This window comes from Centroberyx affinis, unplaced genomic scaffold (assembly GCF_046629955.1).
Source record: "Centroberyx affinis isolate AG114_WGS23_722 - 3 ecotype Tasmania unplaced genomic scaffold, CSIRO-AGI_Caff_v1 ptg003785l_1, whole genome shotgun sequence".
NCBI lineage: Eukaryota > Metazoa > Chordata > Actinopteri > Beryciformes > Berycidae > Centroberyx > Centroberyx affinis.
In genome coordinates, this window is record NW_027281655.1 from 134,151 (window position 1) to 158,697 (window position 24,547).

The 24,547-nt window shown below is 39.5% G+C and overlaps 1 protein-coding gene across 1 annotated transcript; it reads right to left on the minus strand.

Annotated features, from left to right (window-relative positions):
- Positions 1-14,925: 14,925 nt before the first annotated feature.
- Positions 14,926-24,343, minus strand: LOC139662413 (endothelin-3). The gene is made up of 4 exons (XM_071541099.1): positions 24,227-24,343; positions 22,905-23,127; positions 15,184-15,336; positions 14,926-15,004 (listed from the first exon to the last, which is right to left on the minus strand). The coding sequence occupies exons 1-4, from the start codon at positions 24,294-24,296 to the stop codon at positions 14,926-14,928; spliced, it is 525 nt and encodes a 174-aa protein (XP_071397200.1). The 5' UTR covers positions 24,297-24,343.
- Positions 24,344-24,547: the final 204 nt, after the last annotated feature.

The following is a 24,547-nucleotide window of genomic DNA, read 5'->3' on the forward strand; positions in this document are numbered from 1 at the left end:
GAACTGGGATGGACGCTGTTTTAACACCGTTGGACACTGTCGGCCATGATGATCCGTCACACTGGTAGGAGTAATGATGTGTCAAGGAAAACCATCAGCGTCTTTTCACGAAATTTCACGAAATGAGCACGAGATCTTAAAATGCAAATACATGCTTTCCCCACCATTACGTGAAGGAGATACAGCTAGAAACATGAAGTAGTCTGACATTGAAATAGCGCGGTGGAAATTGAGGGCATGGAGGTTGGGGCGGAAATCGTAATGGAGCTTGAGCGTGCATCAATCTGTCAGCAGTCCTAATGCCGTACCCGATCAAGATCGAGCGAGTGATGAAAGAATCAGTGCGCTATAAACTCTATAGTTGTTTTACCTGCCCAGACTTAACCGTTAGCTAACCTTTTCAAACGATGTGTCCACTTTGTGCTATTGTCACATATACGCATCAATGGCGGGGAAATCTTCACATAATTCGTGCCCACAACACGTAATCTGCGTTTCAGAGTTCATGCTCATCTCACAAAATTTTCTGAGACTGTGTTGATGCCATGCAGGCCAACTGTCCAAAGACCATTGGTGTTGTGATCCATGGTGTGTTAACTGATTACATCGTAGCGACCAAGTGAGGTTGTCATGTTTTGAAAGAATAGTGTTGAAGCTTATAATGGCCAGTGGTGGAGTACTCTGATCCTTTACTTAAGTAAAAGTACCAATACAGCAATGTAAAAATACTCCATTACAAGTAAAAGTCCTGCATGAAAAATCTTACTTAAGTAAAAGCACATAAGTATTAGCAGCAAAATGTAGTTAAAGTATTAAAGTAAAAGTAGTGGTTTGGTCCCTCTGACTGATATTTTATTATATATGACATCATTAGATTATTAATACTGAAGCATCAGTGTGTAAGCAGCATGTTACTGTTGTAGCTGCTGGAGGTGGAGCTAGTTTGAACTACTTTATATACAGTTAGCTAGTTTAGTCCAGTGGTTCCCAACCTAGGGCTCGGGCCCCTCCAAAGGGTCACCAGATAAATCTGAGGGGTCGTGAGATGATTAATGGGAGAGGAAAGAAGAAAAAACAAAGTTCTGATACACAAATCTGTTTTTAGTTTTTGGAATTTTCTCTAATCTTTGATTTTTGCTGAAATATTGGATCAGTTGAACATTTACTGAAATGAAACCATGTGAGGTTTAGAGGGAAAAATCACTATTCGGTGGAGCTGTTAACAACTCATAGGCATCTGAAATGTGACCCGACTACACATTGCTTTCTGTAAGACGTCAAAAGCCAAAAAGGTTGGAAACCACTGGTTTAATCTTTAACAACGTGTTGTATTTTAAAAGCTTGATATATTATCCATTGTGTCAAATCTCCATCTTAAAAGTAAGTAAAGCTGTCAAATAAATGTAGTGGAGTAGAAAGTACAATATTTCCCTCTGAATTGTAGTGGAGTGGAAGTATAAAGTAGCATCAAATGGAAATACTCAAGTAAAGTACAAGTATCTCAAAATTGTACTTAAGTACAGTACTTGAGTAAATGTACTTAGTTACTTTCCACCACTGATAATGGCCCAAGGACCTTTAGCTCACCTTCCCTCGCCTTGTATGCCAGAGAGTGTTTATCTCCACGGCCGAGCCACAACCACAAGTGTCCAGATGTTATGTGAGAAGCAATGATCCTACCAGGCCATATTCCCTCGGGAGTACTATTCTGCTGGGGGAATGATAACAATGCAACCCAAGGTGCATCCACCACACCAATCACAACGAATTACCATCACCACTGCGACCAAAGATGTAGGATTTTTCAACACTGAAACACATTCGGGAAAATAACAGATTCCTCACATTCATGCGTCTTCAATCAAAATGGCAGGGCTGTCTGTTGGATAGCCTCTAGACCCTGGGTTCTTAACCTTTCTTGGCTGGTGAACCCATACTGAGGTCAGAAAATTCCTGTGGGTCCAGTTTTTTAAATGCATGAGAATCTGCGTTCACATTGCAGTGAGCAGAGTACAAAGCGGTGGTTCATTCTTCTGAGGGGCAGATATCAAACTGCTCCCAGGGGCTGGTTCATGACACTTTGCATTGATATAGACTGTGGATGAACTTAAAGCTACAACATGCAACTTAAAATAAATAGGATATGTTTTACATTATCAGTCTGTGTCTATCTGTGACCCATGTGTTCATACCTAAATTCTCCTGTTTGCCTGAAATTGCCTTTTCAATGCTGTTGGGGACATTTTGGGGCGTAATCGATTGGCTGTGGCCGTGGCCAGCAGTGAGCTGGTTGCGGCTATCAAGGTGAGGCTAGCGGCCACAGAGGAGGGAAGTCACAGCAACAACAATAGAGGAAAGCAGTACAAAATGAAAGTACCGCCAAGCTAAATGTGTGGCAGACAAAAGCTATTCAAAAACACAGAGAACATGAGCATTGCTTTGTTTTTTTATTGCAGATTGGCTGTGCTCACCATCTGCTTATCCAACACCTGTGGAGGCTTTACTGATGCCAGTTAGCTCAGCCTCAGGATAGATGCTGCTTGAAGGTAAATAGCTCATCAAGATGAGTGACAAGTGTTGGAGCGTAAACTTGACCAACTGAGGGGAAGGAGGGCGGGACAGTGTGTACTGTAGCCTTAATAGAGGTTAAGTTTGAAACATTTTTAGTACAAGTGGAAATGATCTTTTCGTGTGTAGTCTCATGGTGTTACTTGGACGGACCTGTGCTGGACACTTAAGTCAGCCTCCCACAATATAAACAGTGCATGTTTAATAGCCTGTTGAAGCCAAAGCCACAGACAACTAGGCACTTGGGGGAAATATGTGTGAATTGTATCTTTTGGGTGGGAAATGGGAGATTTTTTTTTCTCTCAGTTTTCATCTTTGGTTTTTGATTTACAATAAAAAAAAACCCTTAAGACAAGAACATTCTGAAGGAAGAGGTTTAACACGCTTCAACCAACTCACAAGGAATAGTAGGCCTGTCCAGTGCTCTCAGAGTAGAGCAAGAAAAGGACACATATATAAAAAAAACAAAAAACTGAATTTAACACTGTTGAACCATCAGGACTTAACAAGGAGCTAAGCCTTACTTGTTTTTTACAGCCCTAAGCCAAGCCCTACTGGTTGTTTTTTTATGTAGCCATACTGCTTGAGACAGGCTATATATATATATGATAATTATTGATATAATACGATGCGTGGTTACAATTCATGGGTGGATGTAAGGTCTTTTTTTTTTATATGTGTCCTTTTCTTTATTATTTATTAATCAAGAACCCTATTTACATGCAGCCTACTGACCCCTCTTCACTTTTCCAGCTTTTTGCTGTAGTAATTCTTTATTAGGAGAGTGTTGGTTTTGATATTCAACGGGCTAAGATACATCGTTTTGATGCAGGCTATTTATTGTTGTTGCTGGTGCCTTGATACAGTCTGTGATTACTGTTGTAATGTTGTGAATAGATATTTTCTTTTTTCATATTTACTTTCTCTTTTCTCTTTTTTAATATTGCATAAGAGAGAACTTTGTTTTCATGCAGTTTATTGTCCCCTCCCCTTTTTCTCCCTCTTCCAGCCTATGCTGTAATAATTTCTGATGAGGAGAGTTTTGTTTAAGATATTTAATGGACTAATATATATCATCTCGATACAAGTTATTTATTATGGTTACTGATATCTTGATACAGCTTATTGGATGTGGTTACTGATGAAATATCACATTTATGTATTTATTTATGTATTTACTGCTCTTTTTTGTTGCATAGCTGGGAACCCTGCATGCAGGTTGTTGTCCCCTCCCCATTCTTCCAGCCTGTGCTGGATTAGTCCCTAATTAGGGAGGTTATTTAAGAGAATACAAGCCTTTGTACTGTTTGACTCTGATGAAGACGCACTTGGTGTCCAAACGTTAGTCCTGCAATAAAGTTTGCCTTTAATCTGTGTGCTCCAGTATACTCTGGACATTATCTCTGACGTCCCTCCTGATACAAGAACATTCTGGTTTGCTTGTGTAGCTGTAGAGTCCATATGATTTTATTACATTGTCATGTAAGGTATTCATACATTAAATGACATCACACATATTTTATAAATTTTGCATTGTGTATGTTTTGTGTTATTTGGCTTATTTTTATGATATGTGATATGATACACACACACACACACCAGTTGAGGAGAGGTAAGGTAAGGTAAGGTTTTTGCTCTTTTGTTGGAATGAGCAGAGCTGCACCTGTCTCAAGGAAAGTTGTGCTTTGATGTGAGTGTAGCAGGTTCAGGTCAGTGAGGACAAAGCTGTTTTCACAGCTAAAGCGCTCTAGGGATCTGGATTTATCTGGGTTTAAGATATGCTTTGTTAAAACATGAATGGAGTACAAAGATCAGTGCAAGTCGTCATACTTTGAGATAAAGAGCTAGACATTTCAGCCAGCAAATACTGTGTACATTTGTAAGGTTTCATGACCTCTATAACTCTAACTCATGACCTCTTCTTTATGAGATCAGAACAAATAGCATTAAAGTGGTAATCTACAGCATCTGTGTTTTTTTCATTAATTTATTCTTTTTTTTTTCTCCATGTTTAGTCGTGACACCGAGTGTTTATAGAGAGTAGCAAAATGGACATTTATTTAAAATGAAAATGTAGTAGATTATGACTTAAATGGAACAATATCATTGTGGAAAAAGATTCAAATCTTGAATATGTGTACCAGCTTCTGAGATCCTGAAAAAGCCATTAAAAAAAATCTTTTACTGGAACGATGCACTCACATCTGTGCCTCTTCGTTCCTGCACTACACCCGGCAATAAGCTGACTTTTTCCTGGTGTCAGGTAATTTTCAAAGGACAAACTAAAATATAGCCGCAAGTGGGGATTGTGGGGTCCAAGCACACTTTCAAAAGACAGACAGATAGACAAAACATTACATCTTCCACATGAAAGGCTGATGCTTTACCTGCTGAGCCACACTCCTGGTTTCACAGAGGAGAAACTAAAGGGAGAAGTATTGTGATACTGTAGCGTGTGATTGACAGTGCTAACCACTTACAGCTTTATTGTGCTCTCCATTAACGAACAATACTAAATCACAATTGCACTGCTCTCTATGGGTTGAAAATTGAAAGCACTTCTGGCCACACCCCAATCAGTGATGTCAAAATCAGGTATTTTGCCTTTGACAGATGATGCCAAACACCTGCTTTGAGTTTAGAGAGTTGTGATTTAGTGTTTTTACTTTTTTACTTTTCATGAAACTTCAAAACACGCTACGTCAGGGACTTGAACTCATTTTCATGCTGCAAAGACTGACCTGTGCATACCCACTCTGCCAACTTCCACTTTGGTATTCCACATGGAGGAAATAAAACAAAAGTGATAGATCATAGGTGATAGTTCCACCTGTGCTGAAAGCCTCAGAAAGAATATTATAGCTATATTAGTGCCCCACATTAATCATTGGCTTTACTGACATCATCTTGAGAGTCCAGACATCATTTGTCTTTAGTCTGATAAAGATTGATCAAACTATCTTGAACATATCACATTGTCAATTTATCAAACTATTTGCAGCTGCACATTTCAATCTACTGTACACTCAGTTTTCAAGATATCATTACATTTTTTTGTCTGTTTACTAATTAAGGTATGATTTCAAAATAAGGAATCGGGGTAGGTACCAGTGTATGAAAGATTTATCTCACTTCAGCTGGCATGTCCTGAAAATTTTAACTCTCTAGGGCATTCGTTTTATTTTTTACAAATTTTAGAAGTTTTGACTTTAATATCTATGGAGATTTGGTTGTTATAAGCCACGGCCACTTTCATCAATCACGACCAAATTTCAAAAGTCGACTTGGACATCAGAGTAATTTCATAAAAACCTATTCAGTCAATTATGAGATAAACTTTTTGTATTTGTAGCGCCCACTAGCCACACTCCTCAACATATGCTTCAAAGTAGTAGATGAATGGACAATGAGTTATGGTCAATTTTGTGTTAGGGCATTTTTTGTATACAGGTCACTGGTTGATAAAAGCCAAAACATTTGGCCTATCAATAACCTTTATACAACACTGACAGAGGATGGTCCCAAGATGATCCACACCAAGTTTTGTGTGAATTGGATGAACGGCCTAGGAGGAATTGCAAAAAAAAAAGGGTTTTTTTTTTAAATTCAAAATGGTGGAAAGTACAGGATGGTGGACATTAAAAGTGATACATCTATGGAAGCTTCTCTCTATGACAAACGGTACAGAAGTTATCGGACAAAACGTAAAGTTGCTTGTTATAACGCCACCATGTGGCCAATATGCGTGGGCTGCCTTGCCTGGGTAGTGGGGAGCCATAGGAGCCCACCTGCAAATATGGTTACTGTAGGACTTAGCTGCAGACACCTTTAGTGGAGAAAAAGAAGAAGAAGAAGAAAGATGAAAGAAGAAAGAATTCCAGCCAACACAATAGGGTTCCAGCACCTTCAGCGGTGCTTGGACCCCTGACGAGCTCCTCAATGAGTGTACGAGTGAATATCTAGATCTCATATCCTGGTTGATATCAAAGAAGGAATAAGGTGTTTCAATGCATTTTCATATTCCTGTCACAAAAATCATACACTGATGAACAGAATTTTCCTAATGTTAACCATGGAAACAGGATTTGCACAGATGCAAAATCAGTGAACTCTATCGCAACATCGGCATATCCAAGCTATCGTATTTGAGTTTTTAATGGTAACACTGCAATGTAACTCTTCAATAGAACACCTGAGTAGGATAATATCTGAATATCAATGCGCCTGTAAATACAATCACTGGTAGGTTCTACTGTATATGCAGAGTCAGGAATGCCACATGGGCTCATGGCAGCCTTATTCTGCACCCTCCATCTTTTCATCCCACTGATCTTTGCTGAATGTGTTTGTAATTCATGAGCTGACGCATGAAGACACAAACAATAGCAACTCCCACAGTGAGTAATATGAAATGTGCATCTGGCACAGTGTGGATGCGCAGTGGCTGAGGAGCGGAGCAGTAGCTGGACTTATAAAAAAAATAAAAAAATAAAACTGAAAACATATGCAACAATAAAAGCTGAATGTATGTCTGACACTAGGCCATGTGTTACAGAGCAAACGGTTACGCAGGGGACAGATTCATGGAAGTTGTTTGCTGGATAATTGGAACCAAGTGGAATCAGTATGACATGGTGGGACATAATGTGGGATGTGACCCATGAAGTTGACGGGAGGATAGCTGTGATGTGACTCCAGTTATGGGTAAGTCTCTAATCTGAACAATGTGTCTCCTATTTTAAAACTGTAGGACTCAAATTGACGTTGAAAGAAAATGCAAATTCCAGCAGACTCTTGTGTTTTGGTTGTGGAAAGAACATATTTTTGGCATTATTTTTTTCTAGACATCATGAAAACCGTAGGCACAGAGCCTACTGGTTCTGAATTCATCTCTGCCCGCCAGCTGTGAGGAAATCTGTTTGGGATGTGCATCTTCTCTTTAGCTGTTTTACTCAAACAGACTTTGATGATCAAAATCAAATGTCACAAGAGACAACTAGATCCATGAATAAGAAATAACATAATTCTGTAGTGACAGTTGACACAGAAATGTAACTTTTCTTCTATTTTCTAAAAAAAATCAAACTAGTAATCATTTTGGTCACCGCTCCTATTATAGTCAAACTAAGTACTAGGTATTCACAAGGTAAATGCATGGTAAGAATAATAAATTACCAAGTAAGTAAAGCTGTAATAGTAGCTGTAAAATAGGTCAACAGGTACTATGAAACAAATCCTATGAAAATAACAAAATCAACGATGCATTTGCTCTACTCCTGTTACTTTCTGACTTCCCACGTACCGTTTTTAGCCGTCAACCCGGAAGTCATTGACTCCAATTGTAAGCTAAAAACCATGAAATACAGCTCACAAAGACATAGTTTACATTTTAAAAATCACTAACTGTTACCACGAAAAGCCAGACTGTTGTAGTTATTACCAAATCAAATTCAAATGGGAACAAATTCTTCATTACGCCGGGGACTATTTTCTGTGCTACGGAACTACTTTCCTGAGATTGCAAAGTGTTTACAGCCGGCTTATTAAGTTGTTTGAGGAAAAAGTCGTCCGGCCCGGTGCATCATGATGATGAAATATGTTATGTTGAAATATATATGTTTAATCATTTTTTTAATACAATGGAGTTCTATGGCTGCTGGGACATGGCTTCATTGGGCACCGGCTACATGGACGAGACTTGTTGGCAAAACAAAATCATTGCTGATTTTGTTATTTTCATAGGATTTGTTGACGGCAAGAAATGCATTAAAAAACACCAGCCTTATCCTTTAAATCCTTGATACATTCTTATAGGTCTGCATCAGTTTGGCATTCTCAGATTCATCTCTACTTGATGGTGACCATTACTATTTTTTACGAAGAAATACGTTTTAATTTTCTCTGAAACAAAGGCGAAACTGAACTTCAAAAGAAAGCTTGTTTCCATGTAATGAATCAAGTTCTTACCATATCATTGATAACTGGTTGGTTCAACAATCATTCAAACTTGACATTTACTGTTGGTGTTTTAGATCATTGAAATGTTTTCACATCACACTCCACTGTAGCTATGCTGGAGATATCTCATCGTGACATCATGTTGTACGTTTGAGGAAAAAATAAAATACAAACCCAAACTACCAAATGAGCCCAGGAATCCACAGTAAATCACCAGTAGCTGTTTTTTTTTAACTGTTAAAGTGTTTCAGGGTGGATTTTTCCTTGAAGGCCTGGGACATGTGGAGGTGCTTCTCAGCCGCAACATCTGGACTGTTTGAGCCAAGGTCCAGTTAGCTGTACATCTTCCTGACCTTCTCCTGGATGGAGGCCAGTGTTTTGGCTCTGGTGGTTCTGGTGGTTCAGTCAGAGACACTTGTGTCAAAGGAGTTTGGACCATTATACCACTAATGTTTATACAGTTGTATTTGGCGGAAAAGGCTCTGCTCTTGAGGATGCTCCCCAATGACTTTGGTCGAGTGGTGGAATGAATGAATGAACAGCAGTGTGAGCTGGCAGATTATAAAGGCCGCCTCATTGACTTGAATGTGATTGGTGATGAGAGTCAGCTGTTGGATTGGACAGCTGATAGCCAATCAGCTGATAGCGTGCACAACTTCAGTGTTCTGCCTGAACAAACACGTCAAATGAATGTTCAAATGTAATAATCTTGATGTTTATTATATAATGAAAAGTAAATCAACAATATTATTTTTTCCAAACCACTTCTCACAAATGAGATGCATGCACAAATACACATATAGCCCCCAAACACATAAACGCTACTCTCGCTCCATACCACTCCATTCATATAAGCTATATTTGGCATGGCATCTTGCAAAGAATAATCTATTGCCTATATTTTTAGTTTTGTTAACCTCATTTATTAAATTGTTAGTTCAGTATCAGTAATGTTGAGTGTATATTTTGTGTTTTTTTTTATTCCTATTCCTTCAGTAAAATTCATTTTTACAACTCTGAGGGCTCTAAATTTATTTTGTCACTGAAGAGTCAACCAATGGAAACGGGGCCTTTTGTGTTGATTTGAGCCCCTGCCCTTCTAAATGCTGTGCACGGCCCTGCCCTCAGAACGCCATGTAGTCACTTAAACTGATGAGTTATACTAGAGGTGTTTTTAAGTAATTCATCTGTGATTGATACTGTGAAGTATTTACCCACTTGGTTATAGCTGTAACTACCTGCTGATTTACTGTTCTCACCATGTATTTACCATGTAAACACCTAGTACTTAGGGTGATTGTAAAAGGAAGCGTTATTAAATAATTATTTCAATTGCAATGAGGAAGAGTATATAAAAATTGCAGCATTCAAGCCATCATGGTCTGAAACTGCTGTAGTGTCTTCCTCTTTGCAGTTAAAATAATAATATTTGCATAATCTATAACTTTTGGTATCATCTTGAGTACATAAGCCCTTCAATATTTCAGATTTCATAATAAAAGTCAACAAAGACAAATCAAAGTTTCAGTATGTGCCTGTATGAGGCCTAGTATGGGCCTGTGAGTCTCCAGGGTTATAATCACTGAGGCCCTGATTTAACAAGATGAAAAGGTGCTATGCAAACTGGCTTGTGATGAAAGTGTGTGTTGTGCTGGAAAACTATGTGAAATGTTTAATTTACAAGTGCAGCTGCTAATTATACAACCAGTGAAGAAAACCTCCCCTTAGTCACATGTTTGCATGTTAAGGGAGGCTCAAAGCAAGGCAGTTGAATGATATTGAAAGGGTCAACATGGAGCCAAAACAACGGCATCTTTAGAATTATGTTCAAAAAGTCACAGAAACATACTGTATGTAAGAATGAGAGCATTTAATTCCCTATGCTATACCATGAGGACATAAGGAAAGTTATGGGGTGAAGCCAGAGCCAATCTTTCATTTCTTTCATTTTATTGGCTGCTCTAAGACTCTTCACTCACTCATTCAGCAGCACAAGCTGTGGTTACACTACTGCATGTCTATCTTCTATATCTTTCTATGACCATTATCAGTGAAGTGTCCCTGTTGTTCAATGAAAGTTTAAGCATTACTCTGGATCTTTAGCCTATGAAGTTGGACTTCATACCTGGAACCATAGCTACAGAAATACCAGATGTGGCAGCACATTTTGTTTGAAATGATCCAGACGCAAGAATATGTTAACTTACAGGAGGCTTGACAATTTCCAGGATTGAAAGTGAATGCTGTGAGGGAGGTTCTACATTTGATTGATATTTGATTTCTTCCAGGAGTGTAGTTTCAAGACTGTTTCTTCAAATATGTTCCTTGATCAGAAGAAACACTGTGATTCTGATGTGAAATATTGTCCAAACATATCTATGACTCTTACTGCCATATACTGGAGCATGGCAGAGGATTGCCAACTCGCCTGCTGTTTTACATCTGCTCTTCAGAGGCGGGGGAAATTCCTTGCAAGACTGGCCATCGTAAATGATATCGAATATTTAATGAATCATTATAATAATATCTAAGTATAACACAGTTTTCTGTGCAGTCCTCTCTACAATGGATTTCTTTTTAGAGAGGAGCATTTTTATGCTTTATTAGATAGAAACAGTGTGAGAGATAGACAGGAAGGTATGGGAGAGAGAGAGAGAGGGGAGGACATGCAGCAAATGACCGCAGGCCGGATTCGAACCCAGGTCACTGCGGGAAGGACTGAGTCTTACATGGTATGCACTCTACTCCTCTAAAATGGATTTCTGAATGAAAGAGGCACAGCTTGATATTAAATTGGATGACAATTGTGCAGTCCCATCCAAACAAACGTGCCTAATCTATGCTACTGTTACAATAGCTACAATATGGACCTGTTTAAATAAATATTAGAAGGCCAAAATGTGCCATGGCACTGTTTCTGGGGGGTCCTCACATGACAAAAGCACTAGTGCATTCAGTCCCAGGGCAAGACTAAATGTACACACTTTAGGGTCTCAGCCAAACATTTTTGGGTGGTGGAGGGGAGGGTGGACGCTGATTGGTCATTCATGAATATGTAAGGAAATAGGCCATATGAGCCAGTTATGATTGTTTTATGTAAACCCCTTACAAAGGAAGTGTTTCCAATTGAAGTAAGAGCCTTAGAGACCGACAAACGAACCCGAGGACAAGTGGAATGTACGGGACATTTCTTCACACGCAACCCAACTCATTCATTTCCATTTCTGGAGGCGGGCCTCGTTATTTCATTTTGGTGACAAGTCAATAGTGAAATACCTTTGTCCATATACATCCTGCGAGATATTTCCAGATGATGCACTGTCTACGTTCAGCTCTGATGAAGTGCATCGCTTAAATCAGTCAACAGTTTCCGCTTTGCCATCAGTCATTGTTATGATAGAATGTGTTCATCCAGCCAAAAACAACAGTGCAGACAGAATGGTGACAGAAACGTATCTGTATGCACCTGCAGCTGAATGATACAGTGCTGTATGAATGCTACATCGAGTAAACAAAGAATGGACATGTAACTCTGGACATGATTTATTCCATTTAGCATCACTGTAGAGTTTTAACTCAAGAGCACTGCATGTGGAGGAGTTTTTCAGGCACATTCCCTGCAAAAAACAATCCCAATTCCATTACTGGTTCTAAAGCGAGGTACATACCAAGTGTTATTAGAAGATGAGAAGATAATGAAAAAGCTCAAGAATGCTCAACTTGATTAAACTTTATCCAGGACTAATGGGCTACGGTATTTTCCCAGGTGTCTTAAGACGTTTTTCGGCTTTGAGTCTCAGTGAATATCACGAACAACCACAATGAACGGTAAAAACTTTTTTTTTTATTCACATAATGATTTCATTTTTTGTGGTACTAGAATATTTCTGGTATGTCATTACAACCATTTGTGGGTGAAGTGGGTATTTGAAATTTCTTGGAACATTATTGAATTGGTTTTGTTGGCAATAGTCCCAGAATAATCAGTTACAGAATATGAGCGTGAACTGGCTGCTTTTTTCAAGGTACAGTCTTCTGCCATAGTGAACATAACAGCAGCCCTTGGATTAATATTCAACTCTGATAGGAGAGGCTACAAGGCTATTAATACCAAATCTTCATTGTTGTTGTTGCTATCACAAAGTATTACATTTAGGTCTGTGTACTTCACATTTCCCCATTCTGAGTAGTGGTATTATTCCTATCTGTCCTATTGACTGATGTATGAAAAGGTGAGGAATTATACACGGTACAAGCGTGTAGAATACATGCTATATGATCCAGGGTGACCATTGTACAGGTGTTAGTTGACCAAGTTGACCTAAGTCTAAGGATGTGCCTGTTGCATCAATCATTAGGTCAGCCATCAGGCAATTTGGAGAATGTGGAAGCCATATCTTATCATGTGAAGGGAATACTATCTCTCATCTGACCACTATACAGACCGCAAGTCTCCCTAGAAGAGTGAAACTATCATCATTAACTCATGTTGTTTCTCTCCAGTGATATCATTAAGCTTCTGCTAATCGATCACATCGACTCATGATGACTCCTGGCCTTCTATAGAGTAGCCTTCCTACAGTGCACATATGCAAATTATATCCCAATAATGACACCCACATATAAAATGCATGCATAGAGTTTAGTTTTAATAGTTTGATCTTTGAACAGAGAAATTTGGTTATAAGCAGATAAATAAATGCCTATTGATCATCTGTGTCATCTGCTAAATATTGAAATGCAGGAACATCTTGTTTAAAGTGCGCCTGACAGAACTGGGCTTCAATCGGACAAATATTGGCTACACTTAGCCTAGCTAGTGTCTCATAACATAAATTCAGTATGAACATAAAGGATCTTCCACTGAAATGGCACAGAAGCACTAGATGAAACAATACTAATGTGACTGATCATAGTAATAATCTGGCACTTTTCCAGTTATATTAAATGGGTCTTGTTTTACAGAAGAGGATTAGGGCCACGTGTGGGAAATGCATTTGAGTTCTGAGATTAATCTCATAATTTAATCTCATAATTCTGAGATTCTGAGATTAAACTCAGAATTCTGACTTTAAATTCAGAAATCTGAGATTAATCTCAGAAGTCAAATACATTTTTCACATGTGGCCCTAATCCTCTTCCATATATTTTAATTTTAAATTTCCTTACATAATGCCAGATGTGCATCAGAATATTTTGAATAAAGCAAGGAACACACGTCTTCCTTTTGTCAGAGGTGGAAACATAATTTTGGGTCGCACTTTCCTGGGAAAATCTTCAATGGATAGTTTGTAGATGCTCAATTTACAACAACCCACTAATGACTCTCATTCTCAACATGTTCTTCCCTATCCAGGTGGTTGGTTGATTATTAAGAATGAATAATTGGCCCAATCATAAAAGAGAGAAGATTAATAAGGTATACTGTGCTATATTAACTTAGTGCATGGTACACCACCATTTTCAACTCGATATGACACTTTAACATACAACTGAACCACATATATCATCCATAATTTTATAAATGACATCTTAATATTAAATACCTTTTTTGTACATATAGGTATGGTATAAAAATATAATTTATACCCCATAAATATTGAAGCGGATTTCAGGGACACAAAACCCTGGCATGGATTCACTTTAAGAGAAGAGATAAAAATAGAAAAGTATGGATTCTCTCTTTTTGTTTTCAGTTCCTTTCCACCCCAAAGTCTGCTTTCCAGATGAATGGAAAAAGTCTATGTGCAACTGATTCACTGAAACCTTTGGGCATCTGTGTGCTTTTCATTACTGATGAAATGAGCTCCATTCATAAGGGAGCACCGCGATACCCAAAAGTTGAATTTTGCAGCAACTGTAAGAAAAGAGTGTATTTTAAATAATAATGATGCCGAGTTACAGGCGGTATAAAGATGGTCCCAGACAGCAGAGCGAACAGTGTGTGATATGTTGCTTGTGGTGATGAGATTTCAGCGATATGTGTTGTGGTTGCGGAGTCCTTTGAAGCAGCCGCCACGTGTGAGGAACATTATGTATACAAGTCTTTCATGGCCGATGCAGACCGGCCATATAAACCATCCTCAGTGGAGACAGGCTAATGGAAAATAGAGTCCACATCTGCCAAACAGACATGGGCAGAGATATAAGGATGGGGGCACGCACTCCACGAGCATCCCTACCCCTCGCTCCGAGTTCCATGTGTGCTCCTTTCATGGCTATGCATCCATCAAGGCGCCGAGCGCGCCGAGGTACAAACAAACGTGTCCGTCTGCAGAGATGTAGCTATACATGCTAGTTTTCCAAAATTAGGAATGTCTAATGCAAAGACAATATCTGGATTTCCCTTGTGTCCACCGGTCAGACTGTGAGCGCGTCAGTCATCGGACTTGAAACCTTTCATTTCACGGCAGGCCCACCGAGGGGAGTCGTCGTCCACGAGTCTGTTTCAGGCACAGTTGGCAGTGGCCTCTTCTGCCTGTTGGGAGAGAAATACAAAGAGACTCTTCAGAACCAGAACAGGTCAGGGTTCACTGATAAGTGTAACGCTATGGCAGGGCTGAGGACATATTGTTCTGCTTGAGCTATTTATTACATGTACTCGGTGAATAGGATGCATTGTTCTGCTTTTTCTTTGGTTTCATGCGGTGCAGTTACCTGTCCATGCAGAAGCTGCTGCACTCAGAGTCAGTCTGCACTGCACACACACAGCGCTGGGTCGCCGCCCCCCTCCTCCCCCGCTCAGTCCCAGCAGAGCGCCGCATGCGCTGCGAGCCTTGGTAGCTGGACATACCGTACAGTACAGTGTGCCTGAAAAAAAACAGAACAGATGCTTTCATTTTGATTGATTACATTTGTATAGTTAGAATATGGTCCACATTAAAGCACATGGTGAAACGTCAGCAAAGTGCTGACGAATGATGAATATATTTGCTAGCATCTCAATCCACAGAAATTGTTGAGTTGAAACCACCTGTCCAGCTGTGTTGCAACACCAAAGGCCTTTTAGACTGTAATTCATATTGGTCTTCCTCCAGCACAGAGAGGGATAAAAGCCTTTTAATGTGTCATTTTATGTATTTTTTCTGTTTTATGTGAAGCACATTGAATTTGCCTTGTGTATGAAATGTGCTATATAAATAAAGTTTGCCTTGCCTTGCCTTGCCTTTAAAGCTCTGGCATGCCACATTGGTAGACGGGCTCAGATGTGCTATTTTATCAAACTATCACATTGGAGAGAAACGTCTCAAAACAAAAGAAACTAAATCCACTGGACTTAAAATGAAGAGTTGAAGAGGTTCCCCACTAATTCGAGAGAAACGTCTTCAACTGTTTATTTTAAGTCCAGTGGATTTTGTTTCTGTTTTTTTTGGACATCTTACTACCTGGATGACTGAAATGAACCTACACACACTTTTACAAGGACATTTTGTATTGACAGCAACCTAGCATAATGATGGATGCCATTCCGCATACTATCTCCTTACACACCTTCTTCTAAAGTGTAAATAAATCCCTCCGCAGCACATGAAATCGGCTCAATGAATGGATGAACGAAGGTCAGGACCCATATTACACACATATTGCACAAACTGACCTAAAACAGGGCTACTACAGTGCTACCAGTTCATTAGCATATGCTCCCAAAATCGAATTCATGCTACTTACAAAATGGAAAAGAGCACACATGCAACTTGAGATACCACATAGAGATGAGCATATACAATTACTTTCACAGTATATGCTCCTAGATTTCTTTCATATGCAACTAAACTTTTCAGTTCTGAAGCAAGTGTGCTCCTTGAGAAAAATGTCACCATATAGAACCTTGTGAAAGTGTGACATAGGGGCAAATATACTCTGACTATTGTAACCATATCAATATCCTGTGCATTGTTAACCTACTAGATTTAACAAAGGACTCAGACAGTGTTTACATATAATCACACTGTATCACGCTGTTACTGTAAGACACTGTCTGGTGACTGGAATTCATTGTTTTTTGTATTATTTGTATTTTTGCCAGTAAGTTCTCCTCACTGACTATTGGAGGGTAATTTTATGATCTTGTTATTTTTCATGACCCTATTAAACGCAAGTCAGGTCTGCCGGTTTTCACTTTTGATACTAATCCAATCTGAACTGTGAACCATGTAGAGTCCAGTCCCAGCCCAGGACACTGACACTGAGACTATAAAACATAACAGTAATTACATATGAATTATAGTAATGATAGTGTTCTGTATTGCTAAACTGATTTTATACTTAAACCAACACTAGGCAACTTCACAAATGGCAGCGAGAGGCAACTGAAACATTTGAACTTCAATACCCAGAAGTCCTGGAACGTGATGGTCTGTGATGCTTTATACCAAAGTATAGCAAAGGGATGAGAGAGGCAATGTAGCACTGGTGAGTCTGTACACACACACTGGAGTGTATACACCTGTTCCCTTAGGACTATACTGGTGGTCCTCCTCCAGCTGAACAAACTGAGCACATATGCCTCGATGCTGTTTGTGGATGTTCACCTTGGCCCTGAGCACCGCGGCACATAACCTAACCTCCTCCACAGAAAACTACCTCAGCACAGCACTGACCCCCGCTTCTTCCAAATCTCTGATCCTCTGATCCCAGACTTCCTCAACAACCTGAGACAGACTGCTTGGCTGAACCCTCTGGGCCGGGTAGATAAAGAAATGCAATAAACCTCTCTCACCTCCCGCTGAACTGTTCATGCCGCCATCTGCCTGGTGGAATACTTGGAAGTTTTAAAATACTATCATCATCAGCGCAATTAAAGGTGCCACGTGCATCACTATATAATTGTCAAAATAGTTGTGAGACCTCGGTATACTAAAAAAAACAAATGAGATCATGGTGGAGACGATGTTTCTCATAATTAAGGCCACATTTCCCATAAACCCAGTTGCGATGATGTTGCTACTTGGCAGATACTTTATTACTGAAGAGGATAAACATGTTGGAAGTGATTTTTCCATCGGCCTTTCACTCCTTCCACTCTCAAAGTTTTATCTCAGTTTGCTCTGGAAGAACAGTGGCCTCTTCCTTTTTTGTGCCGTAAAGCAATCCAGCAGATTTCCCTCCAAATCTGACCTGGTGGCTCAAAATGTAAAATGCAGCGTAGAGGCTGATAGAGGCTGACAGGCTTCTCTGTGATGGTCTTGTTTGCTTACGCTTATTATACTAATCTCTCAAAATTGATATGGTTATGATTTATTGATGTTAAAATGTTACACGTAGCACCTTTAATGTGATGACAACATTGCCAAGAGGGCTCAGAAACAGATATGTGAGAGCTGAGAAGGCTCATAATCATCTCTTCAAATATCAGCCAATTAATGAATTGTACTATGGAATATATCGCTCAAGCACTATTGAAAGAAAACCTCATTACTGAATTACTTTACACATTACTGTCCTTTGCACCCATTGAGTCTTCCTCCTTATTATTTCCATTTCTTGTATTTCTCTAGAAAACTGGGTGGAAATTGTTGTCTATAGTCACAGGAATTATTTTCCCATCTGCCCCTGAAGTCCAACCTGATTGAGGTAATACACTTTCATGTACTGTTCTCATGTGCTCTGCTTGGAGCTCATTGCAAAACAATTTAAAGCTGAAAGAGCCAGTGTCTTTTGAGGAGATTAAAATGATTATGAAGGATCTTGAGGCAGACTCAATAATGACCTGTCTCTGCTTTGTGTAACCAGTATCTATTTACTGTAGGCTTGACTGTTGATCCTGTTGAATTCCTACTGGACTACTGCTTTTTGGACACTGATTTAGAGAATTTTGACTTTGCACATACATATACGTTAGCTCTATATTTTTCCTTGTTTACATTGTTGTATGTTGCTTGTCTTATGTCTGTAATGTTGGTAATATCTCTTTATGGACAATTTTTTCCATTTCATTGGGACTACCTGGTTTAAATAAGACTAAAGAAACACAAACAATAATTCATTCAAAAGGCTAATGATACATTTAGGTGGTTGAATGGAAATGTTCTTTTTAGTCCATTTTCGTCCAAGTCCATTTGGACGAAAATGGTATGAAGTTTTCCATAACTTCATACCAAATTTTCATGACTGTACCACAGTAATGTAATGTAAAGCAACCTTTACAAATGCTATAACATTGGAAATTTGTTTTGTTTGAGACTCACAGCAACTGCTTTGCAATTGCATTTTAGCCTATTCATTTTTGTCACATTTTGCCAAATTACCCCGGTACATTTTATTTTCAAGTTTAGGAAAATAATCAATCCAGTATCATTATTTAAAATGCCATGACTTTTCCAAAAGCTCAGTGACATTTTACAATTTCCCAAAACATTTCCAAATTCCACAACTTTTTCCAGGATTTTCATGACCGTGGGAATCCTGACCACCCGCTCACAAAAACACTCAAGACCTCTGATACAATGAGCCAGCAACAGATACTTGGTCAGTTTGTCTTAAAAGGCTTTAGAGGCCAAAGGTCAACCTGTGTCATGGATTAACACACACACACACACTCACACACACACACACACGCACAGACACAATGACCAGTACAATTAACTGCCAGTGCACCTCGCCCTTTACCCTTTTAAATCACTGTGTTATTTACAGTCACTCATTTGCTCTGTCATGGTTTGAATACACAATAGCCACTTAAACTCTGGAAAGTGGTTTGCTGTTGCTGCTGAGACTCGGCTGCTACAGTCCTCTCAGTCAACCTTGTGGTATTTCAGACATGCTTTAAACCGCAGGCACCGGCTGTAAACTAATCAATCAGCTATCAGAAAAATAAACGTACCTGGGCCTGAGGAACCAGTGGCATTATCATTACAACACAAATACAACAGGGTTCACGGGAAGCATGGTGCAAATTTCTGAAAAAGCATAGTTGACCATATGGGCTGCCAAATATTCCACAACCACTTTGTACTTTGGTGGCTCCAAATGGCAGCGAGAGGCAACTGTTTGAAAAATATCAACTTCAATACCCAGAAACCCTTGTAATGTGACCGTCAGTAAACTGCACACAGCACATTCATGTTTACCAACCAGCCGGTCTGTGATGCTTTTATACCAAAGATACCAAAGAGACAAGAGAGGAAAAGATCTAATGCTGGTGAGTCCAGCTTTCTCTGACTGTTTGTAATTCGCTCTTAAGTTTCGATTCATCCCTTCTTGTGGGTGAAGTGTCCATACCCAACACCGAAATTTCATTGGGGCGATGGGACACACTTCTCGACCCCACTCAGACCCCCACTTTGTGATTTTAGGCTGATGAGATAGGTGGATTTTTACATAAGAATCTTGCCTGGTTCAGCTTTACATTGAACGCTGCCTCGGTCCAGAACATGAATAGGTAATGAAGGCGTTAGAGTTCATTTCATGAGTGTGTCATCATGAAATATACATTTAGTGTGTGATGATTTACAAATATTCGCCTTTCTTGGGGATGCGAGTCAAGCTCACGCATATCCAGGGGGAGTCTGAAACACGACTTCGGCCCAAGAAGAATGTGAGGATCATAAAACTTCCCTCACTCCAGGTTTCTCATCTTACACTTTTTTTTCCTACCGCCGACACCAGAAGAGGTGATAAAAGTGACACGGGGACGATGATTTGTACAAAAATCGAACTCGAACTTACTTTTTTTTTTTTTTATCACAAGAATTTGCGTCTGAGGAAAGAAGGCCTTTGATATAACGTTGTTACACCGAGCGACAGGTTATGGAGACAAGTTGGGTTTCTTCCTTGGTAAATACCTCCAGTGACAGCAGAGCCCGGTCAAAAGGTTGCCTTACTGTAGCAGCTGCAGGTGCTTCAGAAGCTCCAAGTGATGTTTTATTGTAGTGTAATCCTACATTTTGACTTTTACACACACACACTCCCACATGAACAGTCAACCGCTATCCCATTTCATTTTCTAGACCCTGCAAAGATAATGTTTTTTTCAATGTTCTGTGTACAATTCAAATGTTTTTTTTTGTTATCTGGTTACAGTTATCGATGACAAGATTCGGAAATGAAGCCTAATCCTAATATCAAAGGGTTTGACTATCGAGGTCATATCGTGCCAAAAACTTTAAATGTGAAATACAGTGTCAATGGGGTGAGGAAAAACTGTCTTGGGAAGAATGTGAGAGTAGAGGAGATTGGAGAATTGCGTTTTTTTTCTCTCTCTCTCCATTCCCTGCCATTGTATGGAGGAACAGTCTGAAGAATGAACGCAAACAAAACAGATTCTAACAATATATATATAAAAAAAATAGTCATACTGCTGAATTGTTTTTAAATGAATCGCGTTCTTTATGTTTCAGTTTGAACACCGGAATCCAGTCAGAGGAAACTTACTTATACTTATACTGTATATTATTTATATTGTCAGAATCTGCATTTTTCATGTTCATTTATGTGCTAGAAGTGTGATTTTCAGACAATGGCAGTGAATGGAGAGAGAAAAAAACACACAATTCAAACAGATAACAGAGAATCATTGATTTTGGGGGGGTTTTATCATGGAGAAAGCTGCACAGGCTCACATGCAATTCAGTACATCCAGCTCCCTGTGTACTGACAAGTAGCCCGCTTTTCCAAGGTATAATTACACCAAACAAAGCGGGGTAAACAATTGATCTCTGCACTTAAGCCCTGGGTGAGAGCGCACACACAACCTGGTTTGACCCATTAGTAAACACTGTCTGCAACACATTAGCATACCGAGTGACAGTGGAGGAAACACACAGCGGAGGCGTGATTCACACCACATGGGAAGGTTGTGCCCACTGAGGATGTGCTCAGCTGCATCTGTAAGGAGTTACTGCTCAGAAAGCTGCCTCTTTGATCTTTCCTATACTCTGCACTATCTAGTCTATTAGTCCACGGCGCTGGGAAAGGCCGCTGGGTGAGATGGCACAATTGGTGTATGGTTTCTTAAGGAACTAATTAAGCCGAAGTCGCCCCCGGGGGCCGGCAGAACAATGGATTAAAACGGTCTGCTAATCCGCTTTGATGTTGCAGACAGGCATCAGTCAGCGTCTTCTAATGAAGGTGATGAGTTGTTTTGTTTTTCCAACCCAGAAACCCGCATTCACTTTGTTTTACAGTGGAGGTGAATGAGTCCCAACTATTTCAACCCCCACAGCAAAGTGCCATCCATCCAGGTTTCACTTGTTGAGCTGTTTTAGAGATAGAAACGATCAAACGACCTGGCGATAGAAGGTTGAATGATTGAGTAAAGGATGAATGAAAGAAGGGGTCTATCATCTTGGCTAGTCAAACCCACTTGAGAGTGTTGGTCTTTATAGTGTTAAGAGCCATTGCTTTACTCAGACTTCTTGTTCTTGGTCTCCTCATTTTAAATTCAAATTGAATTTTGTAGATTTGCAATGGGATCGCTCCATTTTCATTTTTGGGGCTATTCGGTAACAATCGAAACATCTCGCGGGGTCAAGAGTTCACAAAGTTACAGGAAATACTGGTAAATGATATGAGGGCTAAACGTTTTTTTAAGCCTCTGCGTTTCCCTCACGTCTTTTCATGGCTTGAAAAATGAAGCATATTCCTTTAACGCTCCATGTTTTCCAGGTCCCTTCCCTTCCCAGGCACACATGTGCCTCCTACAGTTATATATCTCTAATAATATGCCGCACAGTGGGTCTTACAGCTGGCAGTTGAGAGCCTTCCAGCACAATAGCACTTCTATTAGGGCTTCAGTCGAGGGTCTCGAGTCTATGATTAAATGAGTATGAGTTATGACTGTAGCGTGAGATTAATGTGATGCTGAACTTTGGAAATCTATGGATTCTCTGTTATCTGTTGCTCCAGGAGAGACGATTCGAGAATTTCAGTTTTTTTCATGCTCTATTCACTGCCATTGTATGGAGGAACAGGTCTGAAAATCACACTTCTAGCATATGAACTCAAGCAAATTCTGCAGATTCTGACAATATAAAAAACTAGTCATTCTGCTGAATTGTTTTTTAAGTGAATCACTTTCTTTATGTTCAGTTTGAACAAGTGTCACGCCAAAATCCAGTCAGAGGAAACTTATACCACTGGAACGAAGGAAATAATCTGTTTACCAATAATTGTAAATAGGCAAAAAAAAAAAGTGAGAGGTTTTTATATATATTGTCAGAATCTGCTCTGTCAAAGTCCTGTCTCCCACCTTTTTTATACCATAAAGCCATACAGCCAATACCATAAAGCACGATAAGCTCACTATAAACTCACTATCAGACACCACAGACACACTATAAATCCCTCTAGGCATATCACAGTGATGTCTCATTAGTTAGAAGCGCTAGAAGCACTCAAAACCCGAGACGATGAGGATGTTTGGGGAAACGGCAACTTACTCTGGCGTGTTGATCCAGATGATGTCCAGGTGGCAATAATAGACACACTCCTTGTCTTTGTAAGTGTAACACGTGCACCTCTTGGCACGCCTCCTGGGCCCCGGCTGGTCGCAGGACGAACAGGACCGCTCCTCGGACCGGGAGCCGACAGGGGCCAGGCCGTCCGCCGAGCTGACCGCCTCCACCTCCCGCCTCTGGCTCACATCTCTGCTGGACGGGGCACCTGCGGCATCACAGGGTTTGGGGGAGGTTTCACTTGAGGAGCTGAATTCCCTTTTATACAATTTGCATACACTGAAATAGCAATTTCCTCCTGAAAAATCATCATAATATAGGGACTTATAGTGTGTCTGTGGTAGTCAGCAGTGGGTTTATACTGATCTTATAGTACTTAATGGTATTTTTTCTATCACCAATGGTATTCCTATAATATTCCTATAGGGACTTATAGTGTGTCTGTCGTACTCAGCAGTGAGTTTATAGTGACCTTATTGCACTTTGTGGAATTTCTTGATACCCTATAGTATTACTATAGGATTTTCTGAGATATAACTATACTAACACATTTTTTTAAGGTTTTGCTGTGATAATTAATATAAAATAGCTCTAAATTCTTTTAAATAAGGGTTCTATGACATAATTTGACACCTGCTGTTGAAAGAGCAGCTTTCATATTGATTAAAACCATATGTTACACTTTTGTCTCCACAAAAGTGAGAGCTGCACATTCTTAAAAGTAGACTGAAAAATAGCTGGTATACAGGAATAGTAGAGTTTTTACTATTTTTCAGTTGTGGCCAATTCTTTATTATGATGAGAAAGCAGTTATGATCACAAAAAAGTCATTATTAGAGGTAGTCTAATCTTAGTGACTGCTGGCTACAATTTCTCTTTCAAGCAAACAAGTAAGCCAACTCAGTCAACTGGGACTTCAGTATCCTAACAAAAATCACTATATAATATTCCTATAGGATCTTATAGTGTCAGTTGTACTCCTCCTATTCCTATGGTATTACTACAATATTCCTATATAATTCCTATAGATAGTTTTAGATTTGCTCTGAAATTTGTACAGCAGGCCTATCGTTCTGAAATTGATTATATAATTGCTATAGTTCGTTATTGCAGAAAGTTATCTAGGCTAATAGAAATAGAGAAGTAATCGCAGATGTCTAAATTATGTTTTGCCTGGTTTGTCAGCATCCTAAACAGTAATCATGCCTAAACATTATTATGTGCACAGGTGAATTTTGGACCCGCACCTTGTTTATTATCAATTTATGTAGGCTATTAAAGCCCCATCGACCACATAGGCTACTCACCGTTTGCCAAAAGTGCTGTCACCACGATTAGAAACAAAACTCCCACATCAACCGATGACACATTAGCCATCACACATGGACCATTAAAGATCAAATCACAAGGGGAAAAGATTTGAAATTGATTGAAAACTCCAAAACGTGAATCCAAAGGGTCCGAGGGTCTTCTACTGTAAGTCTCTCTTGGAAATTAAAAAGAGTCCCGATAAAAAATAGTATTTTTTTTTTTCTTCAAACACCTAGGCTAGTTGCTGACAGTTCGTGGCGCTGAAGCGGTGCGACTCTGCGTTTGCTTCCCTCAGCGAGGCTCCCGTTTTATTATGA

What these genes read in the sequence shown, in the direction of transcription:
- LOC139662413 (XM_071541099.1), bottom strand. Translation starts at nt 24,296, where the DNA reads ATGGCTAATGTGTCATCGGTTGATGTGGGAGTTTTGTTTCTAATCGTG. An exon ending in ATCTGGATCAACACGCCAGA is followed by an intron (nt 15,337 to 22,904) that starts GTAAGTTGCCGT and finishes GTTTTTTTTCAG; the next exon opens with GCACACTGTACTGTACGGTA. An exon ending in AGCAGCTTCTGCATGGACAG is followed by an intron (nt 15,005 to 15,183) that starts GTAACTGCACCG and finishes CTCTCCCAACAG; the next exon opens with GCAGAAGAGGCCACTGCCAA.